Source organism: Carettochelys insculpta, chromosome 5 (genome assembly GCF_033958435.1).
Source record: "Carettochelys insculpta isolate YL-2023 chromosome 5, ASM3395843v1, whole genome shotgun sequence".
Taxonomy (NCBI): Eukaryota; Metazoa; Chordata; order Testudines; family Carettochelyidae; genus Carettochelys; species Carettochelys insculpta.
Window position 1 is genome coordinate 127,509,663 of NC_134141.1, and position 23,599 is coordinate 127,533,261.

General features: G+C 54.2%; 1 protein-coding gene across 4 annotated transcripts in view; it reads left to right on the top strand.

Annotated features, from left to right (window-relative positions):
* The first annotated feature begins 19,651 nt into the window (after positions 1-19,651).
* Positions 19,652-23,599, top strand: part of DNAJB5 (DnaJ heat shock protein family (Hsp40) member B5) — a 28,375-nt gene continuing 24,427 nt past the window's right edge. The window contains exon 1 of one of the 4 annotated variants that reach the window (XM_074995869.1): positions 19,652-19,717. Coding sequence is in view for 2 of the 4 variants with exons in the window: in XM_074995866.1 (XP_074851967.1) it covers positions 22,827-22,894 (68 nt within the window). In the remaining 2 variants the exon portion in view is untranslated. Of the gene's footprint in view, positions 19,718-20,771; positions 20,966-21,005; positions 21,026-22,488; positions 22,895-23,599 lie in introns of those variants that run through there. The other 3 variants (XM_074995867.1, XM_074995870.1, XM_074995866.1) reach the window with 3 other exon arrangements.

Here is a 23,599-nt window from a genome sequence, read left to right on the forward strand (position 1 = left end):
TCGAAGTTGAACATCGACGTTGCCAGCCCTGGAGGACGTGTAGACGTTATTCATCGAAATAGCCTATTTCGATGTCGCAACATCGAAATAAGCTATTTCGAAGTTGGGTGCACGTGTAGACGTAGCCCTGGAGTGCCGCCTAGCGTAAATAACCTTCCCTCACCACCTCACTCATGGGGCAGCACACAGGGGAAACTGAGGCAGGCACACTATTCACACAAAATAGTATGTAAAATTGTCACGTGACTGGAGTTTTAGATTGGATGTGGAGGCCGTTCTATGTGTCCAGTGTATCTAGTGGCACCAAATATTGTGTCGGGGGCCGTGCGAGGTGTCTAATGAAAGATGGGGATGCCCCGAATCGAAACACGCTACTTATATGCCTGTATCATGGATGTAGGTAGAGTTATAGGTTTTAGTGCTGTAGTTGTATTAGCAATGCTTTAGGGATTGGTGGTGTGGGTGGTGGCCTCTCCAGCCAGGGTGTTGGACTAAGACAAAGGCCTAGATGGCCAATAGACATCTCAGGAATCTGGGACTGTCTCCTGGAATTCATCCCATGGCAGTTTATCACAACGGCCCACCTGGGTCAGGTGATTCGGACTCTCCAGGGCCTGATGGGAAGGAGAAAGGACTTTTTCCCTCCACAGGAGAAGCTATAGAAGGGGCCTGGCAGCGTCCGTCTTGGTCTTTTGTCTTTAGTTCCTGTCTTTGTTCATGTTCCTTTTCCAAGGTTCCACATTCCAGCATGCTGGCTCCAGCTCCCCAGATCTCCAGTAGCCAAGACTACGTAACTGGAATCGTACCCTCGTAGGGTTGGACTTTCAGAGCCTTTCAAGAATCAGCCCAGAACACCGCTGGCTGCATCAGTCACTGTAATTGATGTATGTAAAATAACGCTCTAACAATTTGTCTCTCTCACCCTGTTCTTTCTTTCTTCATCAATAAACCTTTAGATGTTTAGATGTAAAGGATTCGGGCAAGCCTGTTGTTTTTGGGTAAGATCCACCTATATATTGACCGGGGGCTGTGGCTGGACCCTGTGGGGCCCGGGAGAATGTGTGTGGAGTTGAGAATCAGAGAGGTAGCTGTGTTAGTCTGTATCTTCCTAACCAACAAGAAGTCCTGTGGCACCTTATAGACTGATAGGTATTTTGGAGCATAAGCTTTCATGGGCAAAGTTTGCTGCTTGCCTGGAGCTAGAATCCAGGATATTACAGAGTCGCTGCCAAAAATTGTTAAACCTGTAGACTATTACCCCTTCCTATTTATCCATGTAGGAACCAATGACACAGCTAAGAGCAACTTTGAAAAGATCACTGCAGATTACGTAACACTACAAAGGAAGATCAAGGAATACGGTGCACAGGTGGTCTTCTCGTCTATCCTCCCTGTGGAAGGAAGTGGTCCACTTAGGGTTCGTCGAATCACAGAGGTAAATGCGTGGTTGCGTAGGTGGTGTAGCAGGGAAGGATTTGGTTTCTTTGACCATGGGATTCTCTTTCGTGAACAGGGATTGCTGGGAAGAGATGGGATCCACCTCACTAAAAGAGGAAAGAGCATCTTTGCGGGCAGGCTTGCAAACCTAGTGAGAAGGGCTTTCAACTAGGTTTGTCAGGGGAAGGTGACACAAGTCCTGAGGTATGTGGGGAAGGAGGAGGGAACAATCAAGTGGGTTTCCTGAGTGAAGAGGAGAAAGTGGGCCAATCAGCCACTTCTCTAAGATGCTTGTACATAAATGCTAGAAGCCTAGGGAACAAAACAGGAAGAATTAGAGGCCCCGGCACAGTCAGAGAAGTATGAGGTGGTTGGAATAATGGAGACTTGGTGGGACAATTCGCATAACTGGCGCACAGTTATGGACAGTTATAAACTGTTTAGGAAGGACAGACGGGAGAAAAGGAGGAGCAGTTGCGTTCTATTTGAGGGAGCAGTATGATTGCTCTGAGTTCCAGTATAAGGAGGAAGAAAATCCAGTTGAGTGTCTTTGGGTTAAGCTTAGGGGTGAAAGTAACAAAGGTGATGTTGTAGTTGGTGTCTGTTATAGACCGTCAGATCAGGGAGAGGAGGTAGATGAGGATTTCTTCAGACATCTAAGTGAAGCTTCCAAATCACAGGCCCTGGTTCTCATGGGAGACTTTAATCATCCGGACGTTTGTTGGGAGACCAATACAGCAGCACACAGACAATCCAGGAAGTTTTTGGAGAATGTTGGGGATAATTTCCTGGTACAAGTGCTGAAGGAACCGTCCAGGTGCCGTGTGCAACTTGACCTGCTGCTCACAGACAGGGAAGAACTAGTAGGAGAAATAGAAGTGGGAGGGAACCTGGGCTGTAGCAACCATGCGATGGTGGATTTCAGGATCTGGACAAAAGTAAGAAAGGTGAGCAGTAACATACAGACCCTTGATTTCAGAAGAGCAGACTTCGACTCCCTGAGAGAATGGATGAGCAGGATCCCTTGGGAAATGAAGATGAAGGGGAAAAGAGTTGAAGAGAACTGGCAGTATTTTAAAGCAGTCTTACTGAAGGCACAGGAACAAACAATCCCGCTGCATAGTAAGAAATGCAAACATGGTAGGCAACCAGCTTGGCTTAACGGGGAAATCCTTAGTCAGCTTAAACTCCAAAAGGATGCATACAAGAAATGGAAATGTGGACAGTTGACTAAGGAGGAGTATAAACGTACGGCTGGAGAATGCGGGGCAGTAATCAGGAAAGCGAAAGCACAATTGGAACTGCGGCTGGCAAGGGATGTGAAGAGTAACAAGAAGGGTTTCTACAGGCATGTGAACAATAAACAGGTTATCAGAGAAGGTGTGGGGCCGTTACTGGATGAGGGAGGTAACCTAGTGACAGATGATGTAAGAAAAGCTGAAGTACTCAAGGCTTTTTTTGCCTCAGTCTTCAGACAAAGTCAACTTCCCCAGGACGGTCCCAGACGATGCAGTATGGGAAGGTGGAGGGCAGCCATCTGTGGGGAAGGAGCAAGTTCTGAGCTATCTAGAAAAACTAGATGTGCACAGGTCCATAGGTCTGGATTTAATGCACCCCAGGGTACTGAGGGAATTGGCAGAGGTCATTGCTGAACCTTTGGCCATTATCTCTGAACACTCTTGGAGATCGGGGGAGACACTGCATGACTGGAAGAAGGCAAACGTGCTGCTCATCTTTAAAAAAGGAAAGGACAATCCAGGGAACTACAGACTGGTCAGCCTTACCTCAATCACTGGGAAAATAATGGAGGGAATCCTCAAGCAATCCATTTTGGAGTACTTGGAAGAGGGGAAAGTGATCAAAAGTAGCCAACATGGATTCACCAGGGGCAAGTCCTGCCTCACCAATCTGATTAGCTTCTATGACGAGGTAACAAGCTCTGGGGACATGGGGAAGTCAGTGGATGGGATATACCTTGACTTCAGCAAAGCTTTTGATACAGTCTCCCACAACATTCTTGCCCATAAATTGAGGAAGTACGGATCAGATCCATGGACTGTAAGATGGAAAGAAAGCTGGCTTGACAGTCAGGCCCACAACAGGCAGTGGTCAAGGGCTCAGTATCTGGATGGCGGTCGGTTTCAAGCGGAGTGCTGCAAGGCTCGGTTCTGGGGCCGGTGTTATTCAACATCTTTATTAATGACCTGGATGAGGGACTGGGTTGCACCCTCAGCAAGTTTGCGGATGACACAAAACTAGGGGGAGAGGTGGGTATGTTGGAGGGTAGAGAGAGAATCCAGAGTGACCTGGATAAATTGGAGGACCAGGCCAAAAGAAATCGTGTCTTTCTGGCCCTGTCTGTGAATCCCCCCAAATCTCTCTCCAGTCCCCCAGCAAACCCCCCGGGGGTCCCTCCCACCTGTGCTGTCGGGTGCCCACGCAGAGCATCCACTGGCAGCGAGCAGTGTGGAGAGCTGAGCTGCAGGTGGCTGCAAACCTGGCAGAGCCATGCAGTGCTGGTGTTGGCACTGGGCAAACCCAAGGGCAGCCTGGGGCCTGGCAGCGGGAGGCAAAGTCTGAACATGGGCTCCCTGATAGACCCACTGCCCTCAGGAACAGACTGACGAGAGCTGGTCTCTTACATCCCAAGTCAGAGCAGGGGCAACGGGCTGCAGGCTGCTTCCCTCGCTGCTCCAGACCCTGAAGCAGGACCCTGCCTGTGGCTCCCTGCCCCGGCTAGCCTCTCCCTCACTGGCCCTGCGCACTCAGCGGCCTGTGGCCCGGTGCGGTGCGATGCAGCAGTGTGGGCAGCAGGGTGAATAGGTGGGAACACCGCTTCTCCTTGCTGGGCAGCGTTAGACCCGCTCAGGTAGACGTCGGTGCCGCCTTGCGCAGTCGCTCAAAAACCTGGCCTGGAAAGCAGACACCTGCCCTTCCCGTGAGTCAGAGCGGGCTTGCTGCTTCCTCCTTCTCCCTCCCTGCTCACAACTCCCACCACCCACCCACAGCGGCACGCTCGAGAGGCGAATGCAAACGCGGCCTTGGGCCACACCTGCCTCTGGCGCACACACGCTCTCGGCCCACACACGGCACAGCCGGGCACCCTTCCCGCCCAGGCAATGACCAAACAGCGACCAAGCGAGTGCACGACCGAGCCAAGGTCCGGCCCAGCCAAAGAGAGCCAGACAGGAAAGCCCACCGAGGGGCCCCCTCCCAGAGTGCTTTTCAGGGTGCCCTTCGGAGCTCGCAGGCCGGGAGAGAGCGCCCTTAAGTAACTCGGCTCCGGTTCAGGAGAGGCTGCTCGGGGAGGGAGGAGACGAGCACATTCAGCTGATTTCTTTTCCTAGAACAATTTCTTTTTTTAAGCCTCCATGAGGTGCCCATGAAAACATCCCGTCTCCGCCCCCCCATCCCCTCAGCTGGCAGCCTCCCCGCAGCACGGAGTCGCGGCACAGGCATGACAGCTGGCAGGCCACGTGCACCGATCTCGCGCACATGCGGTGGGGTGCTGGCCCAGCATTTTCCCTTCCCCTGCCTGAGCACACAGGCAGCAGACAGTGCCCCTCTCCCAGCTGCACCCTGAGCCAAGACAGCTCCGCTGACCGGCCCCTGCCAAGCCCAGAAGGAGTGGTACCGAGGGGAGGTCGCTGCAGGGGCCCCTGACCAAGCTGCTCTGCAGACAAACCTCCCTGGGGAAAAGGGCACGTTCCTCTCCCGGCTGCAACCGCTGCTGTCTGGCCCCACTGGGCCCTTTGCAGTGGGTGCTCAGACTCCTGCCGGGGGACAGCCATGCCAGGCAGGGGGCAGAGCTCGTTCTGGAGTCACTCCGCAAGTCAGCTGCATTCGTCACAGTCCCAGACCCGCCCCAGGCACCGGAACCAGCACGCCAGTCGCGGCGATGCCTCCGGCGGCTGCAGACAGACACGCAGCCTTGCCAACTCCCCAGCCTTGCTGCAGCAAAAGCACAGCCCTTGCCCCCTGGGCTGCAAGCCTGACTTCTTCCACCTCGAGGGGCAGCTCCGACCCCTCTGAAGCCAGCCATGGAAGAGGCATGATCACGCCCCGGAAACCCGCAGCCTCTCCTTACGGACTGCTCCCAGGGCAGGGCTGTGGGCTGCTATTCCGCCATGCAGAACAAAGTGCTCTTTCCTAGATGGTCTCTCCTGCAGACATGGGGCTGGCAGGCCAAGGCAGGCTCCCTCCTGCCCCATGAGCACAACTGGCCAGCTGCATTTAGAGGGTTTTCCCGTCTGCCTCTGGTGCACCAGAGACCTGTGGGTCTGGTCAGTCTCCGAGACCAGCTCTTCCGCGTGCCATGCTATAGCACTCCCGGGGCTCCGTGGGGGAGATGGCCCAAGCCAGGCAAACCCTTTGTGTCACAGCCCTTGTCCAATCTCTTCCCCGAGGCTGACAGCATCCCAAATGATCAGGGGCTGGAGCACAGGACCTGTGAGGAGAAGCTGAGGGATTTGGGCTTGTTTAGTTTGCAGAAGAGAAGACTGAGGGGTAGTTTAATAGCAGCCCTCAACTTCCTGAGGGGGAGCTCTAAAGAGGCTGGAGAGAGCTTGTTCTTAGTGGTGTCAGGTGGCAGAACAAGGAGTAATGGTCTGAAGTTACAGAGGGGGAGGTGTAGGTTGGATATTAGGAAAAACTCTTTCCCCAGCAGGAAGGTGAAGCACTGGGATGCGTTGCCTAGAGAGGTGGTGGAATCTCCATCCCTAGAGGTTGTTAAGTCCCAGCTTGACAAGGTCCTGGCTGGGATGGTTTAGTGGGGGTTGATCCTGCTTTGGGCAGGGGCCTGGGCTAGATGACCTCCTGAGGTCCCTTCCAGCCCTCGGATTCTAGGATTCTATGAGCATCCTGGGGCCTGGGGCCTGGCTGTGCCAGGGCATGTGCACTAAGCGATTGTCCATCTCGAGGGAAGCGGCTTCAGCTTCTCTGGCTCAAAGCCCACAGCTCTGCCTCCGCCTCCTTATCTCTCACTAGCCACTGTCCTGGTCCTTGCCTATCCGTGCCCTGTTTCTTTGGCTGGGGGATTGCTCAGCTGCTCTGTAACCCTCTTTCACCCTCCCCATGCCACAACACAGACACGAAGGCAGGCTGCCAGGGAGCAAAGTCCTGCCTGCAGGGCTGGCGAAGTGCGAGCAACCTGCAATGCAGGTGACGGGCGCTTGGGAAGAAAGGGCCTCCCCGGGAGATGGGGGCGGCCTGAGCATGGAACCCTAGAACTGCAAGGAACCGGCAGAGGGAAGTCCAGTCCCTTGTGCTCCTGGCAGGACCAAGCACCATTGACCATCCATGAGAAGCGTCCGTCTAACCTGCTCTTAAATATCTCCAGCAATGGAGATTCCACAACCTCCCCAGGCAATTTATTCCAGTGTCCGACCGCCCTGAGAGTAGGAAGTTTTTCTTCATGTCCAACCTACACCTCCCTTGCTGCAGTTTAAGCCCATTGCTCCTTGTCCTATTAACAGAGGCCAAGGAAAATAATTTTCTCCCTTCTCCCTGTAATACCCTTTTAGGTACATGAAAGCTGTTAACAGGTTCCCCTCTCAGTCTTCTCCTTTCCAGACTAAACAAACCAAATTCTTTCGATGAGGACTAATTTAGCTATCAGCACTAAGAGAGAGAACCTGGAGTCGTGGACAGTTCTCTGAAAACATCCACTCATGGTGCAGTGGCAGTCAAAAAAGCAAATACAACGCTAGGAATCATTGGAAAAAGGGGATAGAGAATAAGACAGAGACTATCTTATTGGATCTTTATAAATCCATGGAGAAGCTCCAGAAAAGGGCAACAAAAATGATAAGGGGTTTGGAATGGGTGCCATATGAAGAGAGATTAAAAAGACTGGGGCTTTTCAGCTTAGAATGAAGGAGGCTAAGGGGCTAGGACAAAGATCTATAAAATCATGAATGGTGCGGAAAAAGCAAATAAGGAAAAGTTATTTACCTGTTCCCATAACATAAGAACTTGGGCTCACCAAATGAAATTAATGGGGAGAAGGTTTAAAACTAACCAGGACTTTTTTTCTGGTGGAACGCCACGGAACAGCTTATTTTCCCACCACTGCCATTTCTCAAAGGCGGCTGGGCAGTTCCGAGCCACATGTGGCTCTTTAAGGAGCCATTTGCAGCTCACTGACAGCCATGCACCCTCTGGTGGGGGCAGAGTGAGGCCTTTGCAGCAGTGCAGCCTGCCTCCCCTGCCCACCTGACAGCCTCTGGCCAGCTGCACCAGGACTGCCCAGCCAGGGCACCGCCGCCAGCCCCATCCTCACTCAGGTACATGTGGGGCTGGGGTGAGGGGAGACTGGTGTGGGCCAGGAGCTGGGGGGCAGGAAAGAGGGGCCCAGAGTGGGAGAAAGTGGGGGGTTGTAGCGGGACAGGAGTGGGGGACCAGCTTGGGCCCCATGCAGGGGGGATGGCACTGTGAGTGGGGAGGGGGAGTAGCTCAGGTCCCATGCAGGGGATGGGGGCGATTTGGGTCCCACATGAGGGGAAGAGGTGTGGCTCGGGCCCTATGTAGGGGAGAAGGGGGTGATTTTAGCCCCGTCAGGGTGTGGCTGTGGCTTGGCACCACAGGGGTGCAACTCAGGCCCTGCTGGCGGGGGTGGCTCAGGCCCTGCGTGGGGCAGTTTGGGCACTTAAGCTGTTGGGGGGCAGCTTAGGCCCAGCACAAGGCATTTTGGGCCCCACAGAGGTGTGGCTGTGTCCCTCATGGTGTGTCTCAGGCCCTGCTGAGGGGGTAGTTAAGACATTGGGGGGCAGCTTGGCCCCCTTGCGGGGCAGTTTTGGCCTCTTTGGGGGGGTGGCTAAGCCACTGGGGGTGTGGTTATGGCCCCACCTGGGGAGGTTATGCTGCCGGGGTGGAGTTGGGCCTTGGGGCTGGGGTGAAGGAGGTGGTTTGGGGCTTGGGTTCTGCCACCTTTTTTTCTAGGAAAAAAGCACTGAAGCTACCCAGCAGAAGTTTGACCTCATGCAGTACCTGGTCAGCCTTTGGGACTCCTGGTCAGCCTGTGGAACTCCTGGTCGGCCCGTGGGACTCCTGGTCGTCTTGTGGGACTCCTGGTCGGCCCGTGGGACTCCTGGTCGTCTTGTGGAACTGCCACTGAGCCTGTGAAATTCCCGGTTGGCTCATGGAACTCCCAGTCAGTCTTTGGAGCTCCTGGTCACCCCGTGGAGCTCCCGGCCAGAGCAGGTTGTGAAGGTCAGGACTTTAAAAGGGTTTTAAAAAGAGCTGGATAAATTCATGGTGGTCAGGTCCATTGATGGCCGTCAGCCAGGGCGTGCAGGGATGGTGTCCCTGGTCTCTGTTTGCCAGAGGGTGGAAATGGATGACAGGGGAGGGATCAGGCCATGATTCCCTGCTCTGTTCACTCCCTCTGGGGCACCTGGTGTCGGCCTGTCGGCAGACAGGGCCCTAGGCTAGCTGGACCTTTGGTCCCACCCAGTGCGGCTGATCTTATGTTCCCTCACAGGTCATGTTTTCTAGACTTTAATCTCTTTCGTTGCCCTTCTCCTATTTGTGCACCGCTTTCTTGACATGCGGTGCCCAGAACTGGACACAGTACTCCAGGCCAGGTCTAATCAGCACAGAGCTGGGCGGAAGAATGACTTCTCGCGTCTTGCTCACAGCACTCCTGTTCACATGCCCCAGAACGAGCGTTGCTTTTTATTTATTTTTGCAACAATGCCGTGCTGTTGACTGCCTCCTATTTAGCCTGTGGTCCCCTAGCAGCCCCGGATCCCTTCCCGTGGCACTCCGCCCACATCCCGCTTTATGTGTGTGCATGTGGGCAGCATATCAACCTCCTGGGTTCCTGAGCTCTTGGGTTTGGCCTCAGGGCTGGCCTGTGCCAGTCTGGGGTCGGTGGCGTGTTTCTTGTGACTAGGCCACTGCTTTGGGTCCATCTCAGCAGCTGGTACCAGTGCCCATCTCCCTGGCTGGCACAGCCTGCGGCGTGACGTCACGGTGCAGGGAAGGTACCAGCCGGCAGGGAGAGAGGCGAAATCGCCTGCTGGCGCATGGATCTATTCTCCCCTGAGGCCGCACAGCGAGGTTTCCATCTCCCCCACCCCCACCCCGCTGCGGGGGAGAGCGGATAAGTTCGCTAGTGGAAGTGAGTCACTGTCACCCGCCCCCGCAGGATCCTCAGTGCGCCTGTTGCCTGAGGGGGCCCGCGGAGCTGGGGTTTTGTTGTCTCCCTCGTCACACAGCCTCAGCAGCTCAGAAGGGTGCAATTAAGGAGGATCCTGTTGAGTCCTAGCACAAACTCCCCTGGATCTTCTCTGGGCTTCTGCCTGTCAGCACAGCTGCTGTGAGAGAGCAGTGGGGAGCCGGTTTCAAACACCCTGCATGTCCAGGGGCAGCGGCAGGTCCTCGGCATGCAGTTCCAGGGCTGTCGGCAGTGCCAGGCTCAAACCACAGTCAGCCTGTGGAGGAGGCAGAAGGAGGAGATGCAATGAGAAATCTGATGCTGACTCCACGCTCATCTCAGGAGCCTGGGACATCTGGGATCCGGGACTGGATTGGTCAGGAATTAAAGAGCAGTGGTATATAATTAGTGCCAGGCAACGCACGCTTCCGGCAAACAGACCCTGTCAGACTAACACGACACATTTCTGGATGCAGTTACAGGCTGGGTTGTCTATGTCTAGGTTAGAGCAATTCGTCGACAGAAGTTTTTGTCAGAAGATATTTTGTGACAGAACCTCTGTCGACAGAACGCAGCCAGACAGCAAAGCTGGTCAAGGAGCGATACGCCGCTCTCAGCCCCTGCGGTCGCAAAGCATCCTGCAAAGTTAACAGGCTAAGAGCACCTAGCACCTCTTACCTGCACAGAGCTCACTGGGAAACTGAGGCACGGAGTGGGCAAGGGGCTAGGTCTGGGCCAGAGGAGTTGCAGTGTCCCTGGCTCTCCCCCAAGTCCTCTGGGCCGCACTGCCTCCTTTGTAAGTGTGGAGGGCTTGGGGGAGGTGGTTCGCACCTGAGAAGGCTCAGGCTATGGAGAAGGGGAGGGGCAGGGCCCAGGCTGCCCCAGGAAGGTTGTTAAGGACAGAGAAGCCTGTTAGTGAACAAAAGGCTGATGGCTGGGTTTGGAACAGTAGCTGCTGCTGCTGTGAGCCGAATAGAGCATCTCCCGGAGTTATTCCAGAATGAAAGGCCAACACCGCTGAGAAGCTCAATCACGCTCATTTCCGAAGTGCTTGCTTACGGCAGGTTAGCTGGTTTGGGGGCGAAAAAGCTGCTACAAGCCCTGCTCTGTTTGCCAGCTGTGGGGTCACATCTGTAGCTGCTCCAGAAGCTAATCACCATAATCAGCCTCCTTCCCATGGAGAATCTCTCTGGGCAGGTTCAGAGCTCAGCTTTTCCCAGGCCAGCAGAAAGGCAGGGGGAGCAGCTCTGGCTCAAAAGCCACCCGTCCCTAGAACTGAGAGGAGCTCTCAGGTGTGACCTTCGATAACACCAAAGCCCCAAGTATAGCTGGTTCTGCTCAGCTGAGACACTGGCAAGGTGCTGTTAGCTGGTGGATGGTTGAGCCCCTTGCAGCATGGATGGAGAGTCAGCTGGCCTAGGATTTGTGCAGCGCGGTGTTTGGAGAGGCGCCGCAAACGCACAGGGAACTCCACCTAGCTGGGGCAGATGAATGCCCCCTCCCTATTTGCTGATCGAACTTGGCTGGGCACCTGTGGAGAAAAACAGTGCGAATCCTGTGCTGGCCTGGGCATCCCAGGGTCACCTCCCACCTCGTGCAGTGCAGTGGTGGGCAGCCTGCAGCCCGTGTGCAGCCCATCGGGGTTTTACGTGTGCCTGGCCCAACGTTTTGTTTACTGTCGCCCGGTTGCCAGGTTCCCAGGGGTCTGTCTGTGTCGGTTTTTCCTGCTGGTGTTACTAAAGTGACCGATGTAAAGCAAGGGTGCACAGCACGCAGGGTGGCCTGATTGCCCCCCATGGACTATGAGAGCCATGTGCTGCCTCCACAGCCAATCGGCACACCCTGCAAACTCTGGCTCACTTAGCGAAGCGGCCCTAGCGCGGGAGACGGTCTGGGTTACGGCAGTCTTGCGGCCCACGGAGCCGAAGGGAGGCCACGCAGGCAGACCGCTCACTCGCCTCCGTTGCCCCTCGGTGCTCTAGCATGTGGGATGGCTCGTGGCTGTGTCCCGCGTGGCCCTGTGCTACTCCGTACTGAGCCCCTCTCACCCCAACACGCAGTGAGCTGCGGGGTGGGAACGAGGGGCCAGGGCACAGCTGTGCGGTTTGGGCTCTGGACTAGCATCCAGGGGTTTGGGCTAATTCCGTGCCCTGTGCTGATTCCCTCCCTCACTTCTCCCCATGTGCTGGCCTCTGCAGCTAGGGAAACTAACACATCCTCACCCTCCCTCCTGCCTCCGTGCGGGCGGGTGCGATTGCAGATTGGCGGGACCCATCACTCCCTAGCACCTTGCTCCCTGGGGCCCCCTCAGTGCTCCCGGGCTGCAAAGAAGGGATCAGAAATCCACATCTGGTCAGAGCTTTCCCAGCACTGGGGTGGAGGAGGGGGCTCCCAACCAGCATGTTCATTTGAAGCCGTCAAGGTCTTGCACCTTAGTAGCTAACCAATGATACAGCCATATCAGTCTTCATCTGAAGAGGGGACGTGATAGCAGTTTTCAAGTACCTCAAAGAGGGTTACAAGGAGGAGGGTGTAAAATTGTTCTCCTTGGCCTCTGAGGACAGGACCAGCAGCAATGGGCTTAAACTGCAGCAAGGGAGGTTTAGGTTGGACATCAGGAAAAACTTCCTAACTGCCAGGGGGGTTAAACACTGGAATAAATTGCCTGGGTGGGTTGTGGAATCTCCATCCCTGAAGATATTTAAGAGTAGGTTAGACAGACACCTACTGGGGACGGTCTACCCGGTGCTTGATCTCGAGAGGGCAGGGACTGGACTCGACCTCTCGAGGTCCCTTCCAGTTCTAGTGTTGCATGATTCCATGATACCCCCACCTCCTGGGGCATGTAACTGAGCCAGCTAGTAGAGATGGTAAAACTGTTAGGTCCCAATTAACCTCCTGCCCAGGGGCCAGGGCAGGAATCTCTCTCATAGTGAAGGAGTTTTGCCTTTCCCTCCTACATACCTCCCAGGCCCAGCTGAACTCCTGGCATCTGAAGCAACATAACGGCTACGTCTACACATGCAGCCAACATCGAAATAGCTTATTTCGATGTTGCGACATCGAAATAGTCTATTTCGATGAATAACGTCTACACGTCCTCCAGGGCCGGCAACGTCGATGTTCAACTTCGACGTTGCTCAGCCCAACATCGAAATAGGCGCAGCGAGGGAACGTCTACACGTCAAAGTAGCACACATCGAAATAGGGATGCCAGGCACAGCTGCAGACAGGGTCACAGGGCGGACTCAACAGCAAGCCGCTCCCTTAAAGGGCCCCTCCCAGACACAGTTGCACTAAACAACACAAGATACACAGAGCTGACAACTGGTTGCAGACCCTGTGCCTGCAGCATAGATCCCCAGCTGCCGCAGAAGCAGCCAGAAGCCCTGGGCTAAGGGCTGCTGCCCACGGTGACCATAGAGCCCCGCAGGGGCTGGAGAGAGAGCATCTCTCAACCCCCCAGCTGATGGCCGCCATGGAGGACCCAGCAATTTCGACGTTGCGGGACGCGGATCGTCTACACGGTCCCTACTTCGACGTTGAACGTCGAAGTAGGGCGCTATTCCTATCTCCTCATGAGGTTAGCGACTTCGACGTCTCGCCGCCTAACGTCGAAGTTAACTTCGAAATAGCGCCCGACGCGTGTAGACGCGACGGGCGCTATTTCGAAGTTGGTGCCGCTACTTCGAAGTAGCGTGCACGTGTAGACACAGCTAACATGTTTTGCAAACAAGACATCTGCTCTCTTGGAGGCAGGCCACGGGGGAGCTGTGTTGCTTGAACCAGGTGTTTTCTGAGAGTTCATGTTCAAGGCCTGGGAGGAACAATGTGCTTTTACTAGAGATAGATGTGCTGAGCTAGATGAATTATAGCTGATTGCTTTTCTCATAATAATGTGCTCTCACTTGGTTATAAAAGCTGTGGGAATAATAAACCTGGGGCCTTCAGTCTTCAGAACTGTTGGTCCCCTGCTGTCAATTGTTTGTCTTCTTGTCTCATCCTTCGCAGCACCTCGCCTTCGGGACCTGGGAAAAAGAAATACAACATCATAGCAACAGAGAGGAAGCCGTGCTAGTCTATACACTATCAAAACAAACAAGCAGTCAAGTAGCACTTTAAGGACTAACAAAATAATTCATGAGGTGATGAGCTTTCGTGGGACAGACCCACTTCTTCAGCCCACAGCCAGACCAGAACAGACTCAATATTCTGATTTGTCAGCCTTGATTACTGTTTTTGGTTCTCTTGCCTTAAATATTGAGTCTGGTCTGGTCTGGTCTGGCTATGGGCTGAAGAAGTGGGTCTGTCCCACGAAAGCTCATCACCTAATAAATTATTTTGTTACTCTCTCATAGCTTAATCCCAAGCAGTTTGTCCAGTCCCGGTGAAGATCTCTCAAGGCACGACAGGCAGAAGGGGCTGTTGAAATCGGCTGTTGGGCAAGCTGGTAGCTAAGAACACACACACTTTCCTTGCTGCCCCCCAGAGCAGGTTGCATCCTCGCCCACCCGATGTGATAAGGTTAACCCCGCAAGGTCGTGAGCAGCTCATCAGAGCCAGGCGAGGAGGCCAGTCGGGGAGGAGTGCGGAACAGTGTGTGTGGCTGCCAGTGTCTGTGAGCTGTTGTATAATAAAGGCAGAGAGAAAAAGCCAGACCAGCTGGCAGCACAGACGCTGCCAGAAAAGGAAGTGTTCGGGTTGAAATGAGGACCCAGCTCATTAAAGCCGCCCCCGCAGGTGCCCAGCACCCAGCCGGAGTGGAGTTGTCCTCGCCTCAGCCGGCAGCACAGATGGGTGGAGGGAGCGTCCGGCTTTCTCAGTACAAAATAATCACCATCATTAGTGCAAATAGCAGCTTCCATGGCACCACGCTGGTCACCTGACAGGGCCCAGTGCCTCGAGAGCGTCTCCCCAGCACTGCCGAACAGCCGCCTCTCAGCAGCAGGGAACCTGCACGTGGCAAGCACCTATGAGGACAAGTGCCCTGGGAGCTGCAGGGCCAGTCAGCACCGGGTCCCGCAGGGACACGCACCCCTATGTGCCTTCCTGAGACTCCCCGCCCACAGGCCAAGCCCCCTGCCTGGGGTTTGTGCTTGCAGCAGAGGGGCCAGGTCTGGCTGGGCCATGAAGGATGAACTCCACCCAGGTCTGGGAAGGGGTCTGGCGGCCTGACAGCTGGATAGGGGATAGAGAGAGCACACCAGAGTCTAGCGCTGTTGAGCTGGCAGCACCATACCCAGCCGTAAAGGAGCCCTGGGGATGTGGCAGGAGAGTCAGCGCTGACTCCACCCACACCAGCTGGGAGAGGCAGGATGGGGCGCTGGGCTGGGACCCAGGGGATGTGGGTTCGGCTCCCATCATGGCTGCAGACTCCCCGGGTGCCCTCACACAGATCACCTCAACCAGGCTGCACAGCAAGCTGTGGGGAGACACAGAGCTCCAGCACCCCGGCACTCTGGTCTCTCACTCTGTGCATGCGCAGTCCTTAGCACAATCGAGCCCTGAGCAAGGCTGGGCTCTCAGGGGTCCCAGTGACAGCCAATGAGTTCTCCTCCTCTTGTGTACTGAATCCCAGTCCAGGTTACTCGCCCCAGCAGCCTGCGAAGAGCCAGGCTGGAGCAGCAGACTCGCGAGTCCCTTCCTGTCTGAGCAGCCTGTGCTGGTACCAATGCTCCGTGGCCACTTGCCCAAGTGCTAAAAGTTCCAGGGCTAATTCCACACCTGGGCCATTGACAGCAGGGCTGAGTCTGGACCAGAGCTTTGGCTCATTAATCCCTTGGCCTCTCTACACCAGGCGAGGGACTGGGGAAAGCCCTCAGCTGGTAAGAGACAATGCCTTGAGAAGACATCGTGATGCCTCCTGGCAAGGAGGTAGCCTCGCGCTACGCACTTCACAGAGGAGGTCGCAAGCTGAGAAGGTGGGAGTGGATTTCCGGCAAGTTTCAGGATCCCGGTTTTCATCGCTTAGCCGTACGTCTCCCCTGCTAACCTCCCACCCCGCAGACCCCAGTCACCTGATTCTGCCCCTGAGGTGGGAGCAAGCGGGAGGCTCTCAGAGCCCAGGCCCCAGCGTGAGCTGAATGCCTGTGCTGCCCTGCTGGGCGAGCCTGGAGCCTGAGGCAGCTCCCCTAGGCACTGAGACTTGCTGCTGGGGGATGAGGCAGGGCAGAATTTGCTGTATCGATGTACCTTTGAAGTTTCAGCTAAAGCAAAGGAAATGGAAGGGTTAATCTTTGGCTCTCACCTGTTGGGCGTTAGGAAAAGCTCTCTCCCTCTCAGGGTGGTGAAGCCCTGGAATCAGTTGCCGAGGGCTGTGGTGGGATTGCCATCATCAGAGATATTTAGTGGCAGGTTAATCCAAAGGGCTCCAAAAACATTGAACTGTATTTGGTAAGGTTTGCCAAGGGTATTCGACGGTATGGGATGGATCACTGGCTGGTTACCTGCTTCGTTCACTCCCTCGGGGGCGCCTGGCATGGGCCAGGGTTGGCAGATGGGATTCTGGGCTAGATGGACTTTGGTCTGACCCAGTGCGGCCGTTCTGACATTCTGGACTATTACAACAGTGAGACCTGGACCCACCCATCTGAAGGTGCAGGGGAAGGACAGTATTCTGGCTGCCATATGGAGGCAGAAATCAGGTGATCTGGGCGTTGGTGACTTTGCCATCAGCCCTTTGTGTGACCTTAGCAAATCAGAGACTCATAGACTCCAAGGACGGCAAGGGATCGCAGGAGGTCATCAAGTCTAGCCCCTGCCTAAAGCAGGATCAACCCCAATTAAATCATCCCAGCCAGGGCTTTGTCAAGCCAGGCCTTAAAAACCTCTAGGGATGGAGATTCCACCACCTGTCTTGGTAACACATTCCAGAGCTTCCCCACCTGCCTGGGGAAATAGTTTTTCCTAATATGCAACCTACACCTCCCCCTCTGTAACTTCAGACCATTGCTCCTTGTTCTGCCACCTGACACCACTGAGAACAGCCTCTCTCCATCCTCTTTAGAGCCCCCTTCCAGAAGTTGAAGGCTGTTACCAAATTGTCCCTCACTCTTCTCAGTCTGCATGCCAGTGTCTTGGTTTCTCCTCTGTAAATTAGAGCTACATCCACCTCCTAAAACTGTTCCTGCCCATGGTGGCCCCTCTGCACTGCACAGTCTCATGGGGAGCAGCAGCAAGACAACTCTTCAGGATAGCCTCCACCCCCTGCAGCACCAAGCATCTTGAGTGGGGAGATCGTTCTGCCTGTGGCACTGGTGTTCTGGGATCGATAGGGGGCCTTGGACAACAGGCTTACCCTGCTGCAGCTTTGCTGCTGAGATTTGTGCTTTCTAAAACACAGGTTGTCTCTCACTCTCTGGGCAGAATTAGGGCCCAGAGCTCAGCTAGCACCTACAGGCCCTGCTGGAACAGAATTAAATAATGCTAAATAATCACAACTTCTTGTAACCACTCCCACCCCAACTTCAGCAGTAGTGGGGACCAACTGGTTTGCGTCGCTTTCATGTTTTTGAAGCACTGCGCAAGGCAGATGCCTAGAAGCAAACGGTTGTCTTACAAAAGCCAAGATTCAGCTTTCCAGCACCCAGGGATTTACTTGTACAAGACCCCGTGAGCTCCCCCCGCCTTCTCCCTGAAAGAATGCAAATGTCTTGACTGTGTGGGATTGGGAGCCAATGACCGAGCCAGGTGGCAGACAGTGATTATGGCTACTGAACTGGTTATTACACCTACGAATCTGCGCACGCAGCTAGTCTGTGAAAAACACATTTGTTTGGCTGTTACCCTGCCCTGCGTCCTGCCGCTCCCCATTTGTTTGTTTCTGGAGAAACGTGGGCTGGGCAAAGGTACATTTGTTAAACAGCTGCAAACAAAGAGTGGCTACTAGTGGCATGATGTCAGATTGGGGGGGGACTCAAGCAGGGCACCGCAGCAACGTTCCCCCTAATCTTTTCCATCCATGTGTGGAATAAATTTTATGTGCCCTGGAGGATGTGCTCTGCCAGTTGAATCAAAACACCTCACTGTGGAGGCTCAGCTAATCAGCTGGGCAAGGCTGGAGTTTCTCCTGAGCAGCCACACAAGTGGACAGCTTACAGGGAACGCGGCTCCACAGCCATCTGTCCTGGGTCTGGTGATGTTTGATAATTTTATCAGTGACCTGGATGAAGGGCGCAGTGAGCAGACTGATCACATTTGCAGATGATACAAAGCTGGGGGGTTGCCAACACTTTGAAGAATAGAGCTAAAATTCGGAGGGATCTTAATAAAGCGGAAAACTGGGCTGTAGATAACAAAACAAAATTTAACCCAGGAGATAAAAAAAAAAAACAACCCACCAAATGCTGAAATAGAGATCAGGGGGATAATTGGCTTGGCAGCAGCAGTGCTAAGAAGGATCTGGGGGGTTGTGGTGGATCCCAAGCCCTAAAGTCAGCAATGCAATGCTGGTGCAAAAAAAGTTAATGCCATTTTCAATCGCATTAACAGAGGTGTAGAATGCAGATCACAGGAGGTGACAGTACTGCCTGGCACTGGTTGGACCTCAGCTGGAATTTCGGTGTTCTTATCTTGCCTTCAGTGCCATAGCAGTTGAGTGCCTTCCCACAGGGCATGAAGCCTGTACACTCTTTCCCGCATCTTCTCTGCAGCGGGGAGACTGTGCGTGTAATGAGGGATTTGAGTTTCTTAATAGGTACACACTGTTCTGCAAACGAGCTAGTTAAGGCAGGATGAAGAAGTGCACAGGGAGCAGAAAAAGGTCTGTGATGCGTAATGCCATTAACTACTGACTTTGACTGGCAACGATCCCACACCCAGAAGCCTTTGTGCTTCTTCACCACCCTCAGCCCCCCTACTCCCAAAAAAGAAGTAAGAAAAGCTAAGCATGTGCTGTTTTTTAAAAGCTCACCATGCCGTATATGGCCACAGTCAGCCTGAACAGGTGCAACTAGACGTTTGCAGAGGGCAGCAGTGCCAATCGCAAATGTTAGTTTGCGCTTGGGTCACATTCTAAAAACACACTTTTGTTTTAACTATTAACTGAGATTCTCATGCAATCATGTCTCCAGGACCTGGAGCTTTATGCCAAATATCAAATATTGAAAGACGCCAAATAAAATGACTCTGATTGATGTGAACAAAAGGGCGAGGGCTGGCACGCAGAGAGCCAGCACATGGTCAGAACAGAGGGAGCAAAGCCACAAAGAACAAGGGTGGAGGGGCAGGCCAAGCCTGGGTTTGAAGCCACAACAAGGAAGGTAACCGGGATGCTAATGATCCTGGAGAGGGCCGTGTGCAGTAAGGTGAACCAGGCAGTATCTGGCTCTCCTTAAAGTCCCTGCTCCTGGAGTCCCGTGACCATGGGACAACCACAGCGCCCTTCGTTAGAGGCGCATGCTGGCAGTGGAGAGCCCACGGCTGTGGGTCAGGGTCCCGGCAGCCCAGTGACACCCCAGACCGACGGCTTCGTCGAATCTCAGGGCGTGGGGCCTGAGCGGGGCTTTGCCACAGCAGTGGGCGGGGGGCCCAGGCCACAGCAGGGGCTGCCCCAGACAGCTGCCACCCGCACCAAGGCCCATGGGACCCGCTCCCCCACTAGTGACGTCACATTCCCGCCTCTGTCCAGTGACATCACAGAGCCTCGCTCTACTGACGTCACAGCACTTCCAGAACCTTCCCCAGGGATTCCGCTTGGAGGCCTGTTGCAGGAGCCAGGAGTCAGAGCGGGGCGGTGTGAAGGAGTCAGATTAACCAATGAAAGGCCGTGGTGGGCGGGGCTGGGTTTATCTGACCAATGAGAGAGGGTGAGGGGCGGACCTGTGGGGCGTGATCGATATGGAAATGAACCAATTGTACATGGGAAGGAGCGGGCTCTCCGAGGCGTTTCCCAGAGCCGTGCTGCTGGGTGCCGCCCCTTGTCCTCCTCAGGCCAATGAGAGGGGAGGATGGTAAGGATCGGCAGTCCCATCAGCCAATGAGACTTCGAGGGCCGGGCTCGGGCTTGTGGGCGGGTCGGTGAGTTGCTGTGCGGGGGCGGGTTCCCCCCACGTCAGGCCGGGCTGGCTGGGGGAGGCGGCCGGCGGAGCCCAGGGAGTGCGGTGTCCCGGGACGGCCGGAGCGGTGAGTGCGGGCGGCCGCCGCCGGGATGGCCCTGGGGGGGGTGTCAGGCCTCCCGGGAGCTGTCAGCCCCCCGCTGTGTGGGGGTGTCACCCCGTGAGGTGTCGGGGTGTGAGCCCCCCCGGGAGCTGTCAGCCCCCCCGCTGTGTGGGGGTGTCACCCCGTGAGGTGTCGGGGTGTGAGCCCCCCCGGGAGCTGTCAGCCCCCCCGCTGTGTGGGGGTGTCACCCCGTGAGGTGTCGGGGTGTGAGTCCCCCCGGGAGCTGTCAGCCCCCCCGCTGTGTGGGGGTGTCACCCCGTGAGGTGTCGGGGTGTGAGCCCCCCCGGGAGCTGTCAGCCCCCCCGCTGTGTGGGGGTGTCACCCCCCTGAGGTGCTGGGAGTCAGCCCCCCCCCGAAGTGTCACCTCCCTGGGCTGTGGGGGGGTGCTGGACCCCTGTGAATATCAGACCCCCAAGCAGGCTGTCAGGACCCCCCTCCATTCAGACCCAGAGGGGTGGGGGAATCAGGGCTCCATGTGAGGGTACCCAGAGTCCCAAACCCAGGGCCAGGGGCTCCCCCCTTCCACGTTCACAAGGCCCAGGGCTGAGAGTCAGGGCCCCCCATGCGCACGCCCAGGAAGGGGGGCGGCCCAGAGCTCCTCTCACACTCGGCCCCGGGGCCAGCACAGGGCTGGGTTTCAGCTCCCCTGCCCCAGTCCTGGGGTGGGAGGGTGGCGAAGGCCCAAGTGCTGGGATAGCTCTTTTCGTGGCTGCCTGTTCCCTCCACATACCTATTGCAGTGGCCGAGCGTTGCCCTGTACTGCCCCCCCCCCATCACGTCCGTCCTGGGGGCTGTGGGTGACTTGCTCCTTCAGAGAGCAGGAGGGAGCTGCTGGCGGCGACATGTGCCCTTGGTCGCGTGGGAGGCTCTGGCAGGAGAAGGGTTAACTTGTCACTGCTCTCACATCCCTGGACTCTGTGTTCCAGCAGCGGTTACATGCGGGGGAACTAAATAGCGGAGGGGGGCTCACTGGGGGCTGCGCTGTGTGGGAACCAGTGATGAGTCACTTGGTGTAGTCATGACATTTCGGGATGGTTACTCCAAGCTGGCAGGCAGCCTGGGCACTGGTGGCTCTCCCTGCCCTGGTACAGTCTCACTAAGGCTGTCTCGTCAGCCTTACCAAACTTGGTCTTGGCTGCTGGTATCGGACTGCGGGTGACTCTGTTCGGCTGACATGCCAGCAATTCTGCTCTTCTGGAGTCGCATGGAGAGGTATCTTCTGGGTTAATTCTTTTCTAAGTCAAAGGTTTTAATAGATTTCCAAGATGTAAGGTGAAGAAACTTTTTGGTTTAGTTGTAAACTCATGTGTCAGTTTGGGTCTGCCTTTCTGTTTGCTCTTGGATTCCTTAGTTGCATCTGGGTCTTTCCCTGTCCTGCCTCGCTGATCAGTGTGTAATCAATGTCCTTTTTGTGTTTATGAAATAACAATTGTCCGGCCAGCGTGAAATTGTCCCACTTTGAAAGAGTTGGCGGGTCTGTGTTTCTCTAGAATTCATCGGTTTGTGTTCAATTGTTCCTATGGGACAGAACGTTGTTTGGGCAGGTTGTTGTTTGTTTGATGGGGGTGGGGGAGGGTTGGCTAATTTGCAGGACATTTTATATATAAATGTGCAAAGTGCTGTGCCTATGACCTCTGGTACTGGAGTGCCAGTTGCAGCCCTGTGTCAGCGCAGATTTAACTGTTGAAGAAAGTCAGGTACTTGTTAATGGCAATTACTTAATTTTAGATGCAGTATTTCTCAGATGAGGCATGAAGCAGCCCATTATAGTGCTATGCTACTGTGCAGTAAGCCTGAACTGTCTGGTAAATGAGTGAGATCAAAGACAGTTCTAACTGCATGTTTGGTTGAGAGGAAAACCTTTGATTATTATCTTGCAGTTGGTCTTTCGTCAGAGAGATTCTGAATGATAGTGAAGAAACTCAGAATTACTGGCACCCTGCAGTGAGGGTCAGGGGCTTTTTAAGAAGCTCTGTGCTGAAAGATGCATCCATCAGGTGTCACAGTGGTGGGAATATTAGAGATGCATAGGCAGTTGGGGGTCCCTCTGTTTGAAAATGAAGTGTTCACAAGCCCCTTTCCATGCCAGGGGAGAAAGCATGCTATAGTCACTGCTCTGCCCTGTCAGCTAGGGGGAACAGGCACATGCTAAGCCTGGAGTCTTAAATGGGAGGACATGGGGGTGGGGGTCTACAACAGTTAAAGTTCCTTTTTTCTGACTTAGAAAGTCTCGCTTGTCCTAGTTTTTTCTCTCTCTCTCTCTGATTTGTCCTTGGGGTAAAGTTCTGCTGACACAACTGAGACGTCAAACAATTAATTTCTGGTGAAGCCAGGGGATGATATATTCGCCACTCTAGCTACATCCGTTCTCTTACCTGTTTAACCACGGAGGGTGGCTGTGTTTTAGGCGATAAGTGACTGAACTGCGCTGGGGTAGAGCACTGTATCTGCCATTCCGGAGGTACTTTGCCCTTTCTGACAGCGTGCTTATAAATGACAAGAATGCCCAAGCAGACTGATAGAAGGGTCTTAATCTGGGACATATGCATGATGAATCGCTGTCTGAATTACAAGGACCAGTGCTCTTTCAATCTCAGCAAGCAGCAAGAAATCAATTAGGGAGAATCATTGCTTGTCAGGTGACTTCATTGAATGGGTCCTTCCCTGTTCTGCAATGGGGAGGGGATTGCTTAGTGCTGCTGGAAGGAACACAAAGGAAAGCTTTTTTTCCACCGAGCATGGAGGTTGCTTTCTGAACCACTCAGCTCGCTTTGAAGTCCTGTTCCCAGCAACCAGCTCTTCCAGCCTTCCCATTTTAGATCTGTGTTGGCTGGTCACCGTGTGGAGTTCAGCATGCATCTGGAGCCATTCTGCTGAATAGGAATACCTCATTCTTTACCAAGGAATCTCTTATATGCTGTCAATAGCAATTGCAGAGCTGAGCACCTTTGTGGTTGCTTATCCTCTGAGCAAGTCATTTTCTTCTCTCCATCCTATACCGCCATCCCTTGCAGACCAGAAGCAGTTTTGATAGCTATCAGCACCAAGGGCTGAAGAATTTATTGCCAGTCTGATGTTCAAAATAAAGTTAGAGCCTTTAAAAATGAGCGCTTGGACTTTGAATATGTTTGTAAAGTTTCGGTAAGTCACTTTATCTGTCTCATGCTTGTGTATCCTTTGTAAATGGTCATTAATGAAGACAAATGTGTATACACCAGAGAGCTGTCCATCAGCACCCATCTGTGTCTTGTGAACATCTTCTGATGTCAGTTGTCATCATGTCATGATCATATAATCAGAAATTAGAGAGAGAAGATCTTATGACATCATCTATCCATGCAGGATTGTGCTTTACATGACCATAATAGGACGATTATATGAGATGCTTACTGTTCAGTGTGCTCACTGACCCCAGAGGTAGCACTGTCTGGTGCCATGCTAGGGGCTCGGACCAAGGTTTTCAAAAGTGACCAGTGATTTGAAGCACCTCAGGTTTGGGGTCACCCACCAGAAACTCCTTTTAAGGTGCCAGATTTGCGAGGATTGATGTTCAGTAAGTTGATATCCAGTCCACCTTAAAAAGCTTCAGGCAGGAGCCAAAATTTCAGGTACTGAAATCCCTAGTCTGGTTTGAAAATCTTGGCTCTGTGTGCCGTCCAGCTGATTTAGAGAGAGTTGAGTGGGCATCGAGAAAGGTTGATCCGGCAGAATCTGACCAAGGAGTGGTGGGAATAGACAGCTGATCCTGGGAGGGTGGGAGGTGAGTTCATACAGGGTCAGAGTCGTGTTTTATCAATGCACACGTGCAGTATTGCATCAGAAGTATGGCTAACCCACTGACTGACC